The sequence below is a fragment of the Formica exsecta genome, unplaced genomic scaffold (assembly GCF_003651465.1).
Source record: "Formica exsecta isolate Colony F162 unplaced genomic scaffold, ASM365146v1 scaffold357, whole genome shotgun sequence".
Taxonomy (NCBI): domain Eukaryota; kingdom Metazoa; phylum Arthropoda; class Insecta; order Hymenoptera; family Formicidae; genus Formica; species Formica exsecta.
This window is the reverse complement of record NW_021850817.1, coordinates 116,974-118,147: the sequence shown is the minus strand read 5'-3', so window position 1 is coordinate 118,147 and position 1,174 is coordinate 116,974. Positions and strand designations below refer to the sequence as shown.

Below are 1,174 nucleotides of genomic sequence, written 5' to 3'. Positions count from 1 at the left end.
GCCTCGCGCTATCTCTCTCACACCGCCTTGCGAACGCCGTATCATCCGCGTGCATGCTTCGCGCTATCTCTCTCTCTCCTAAGTGCATCCTTCGCGCTATCCCTCTCCCAAGTGCATGCCTCGCGCTATCTCTCTCTCTTTCTCCCAAGTGCATGCCTCGCGCCATCTCTCTCCAACGTGCATGCAAACGCTATCCTTGTCTTACGCTCATATGAACGCCTCGCGCTATTCTTCTCCCACGCTCATATGGACGCCTCGCGCTATCCTTCTTCCACGCCCATAGAATATCATTAGCGCTATCTCTCTCACACCTACTCGCGGCATCGTACCTTCGCGTTCCCTCTTCCCCTCACCTATCGGTTCGCCGCGGTCACCCTCCCCTTCTCCGCGGACCTCTCGCCCATCGGTTAGGACGCGGTCCCCTTCCCCCCCTCCGCGGACCCCTCGCTTACCGGTTTCGCCGCGGTCCCCCTCCCCCCTCTCCGCGGACCCCTCGCCTACCGGTTTCGCCGCGGTCCCCCCACATGACGTCATACCCCCCGCGCCGGTCCTCCCCCTCAGAAGACCATGGCTTAGAACCGGCCTAGATACACTACTGATGAGGCTACATTGGGTTCCGATATTGAGCGTTTATCTCAATTGGCAAATCCGGAATGCTTTCATCAGGTCCGCGATAAGATCGCTTGTGCACAGTTTGTCACGGCTTTATCAGACAGATTTGTGAGAAGAACTTTACAACTGGAAGGTGTCACTTCCTTGAAAATGGCTATACAAAGAGCGATGGCAATAAAAGTGATCCAAGAAATTTAATTTATTTCTTGTTACTCGTTTGATTTTTCTTTTTAAAGGTGTTCAATGAAGAAGATGCGGTAAGAAACATGCAGAGTTTGGTTGAAAAATTGCAGTGTAAAACATACGGGGTTTGAATAGGAACACGATCTTATTTTCGAAGACTGCCTCACCCGCGGTTTTTGAGCCATGGTTTTCCCGTCGGGTCTTAGGGCGAATGCCGAAGCAGGCGCTTGAGGAGTCCTCTTTTGAGGATGTCGGGTCGATGGTAGATACCCCCCTCTTGTCCGAAGATTTCCTTCTTGAGAAACGGCAGCATGGGATATTTCTACAAGTCGGGCGAGGAGCGGAGAACAAGTTTTGCAGTGAGAAGATTTATCGAAGT

General features: G+C 52.6%; 1 protein-coding gene across 1 annotated transcript in view; it reads left to right on the top strand.

Annotated features, from left to right (window-relative positions):
* Nucleotides 1-926, top strand: part of LOC115238743 (dynein heavy chain 12, axonemal-like) — a 132,510-nt gene extending 131,584 nt beyond the window's left edge. Inside the window, exon 6 of the mRNA XM_029812790.1 lies at nucleotides 849-926. Within this exon, the coding sequence (XP_029668650.1) occupies nucleotides 849-926 (78 nt within the window). The remainder of the gene's footprint in view (nucleotides 1-848) is intronic.
* Nucleotides 927-1,174: the final 248 nt, after the last annotated feature.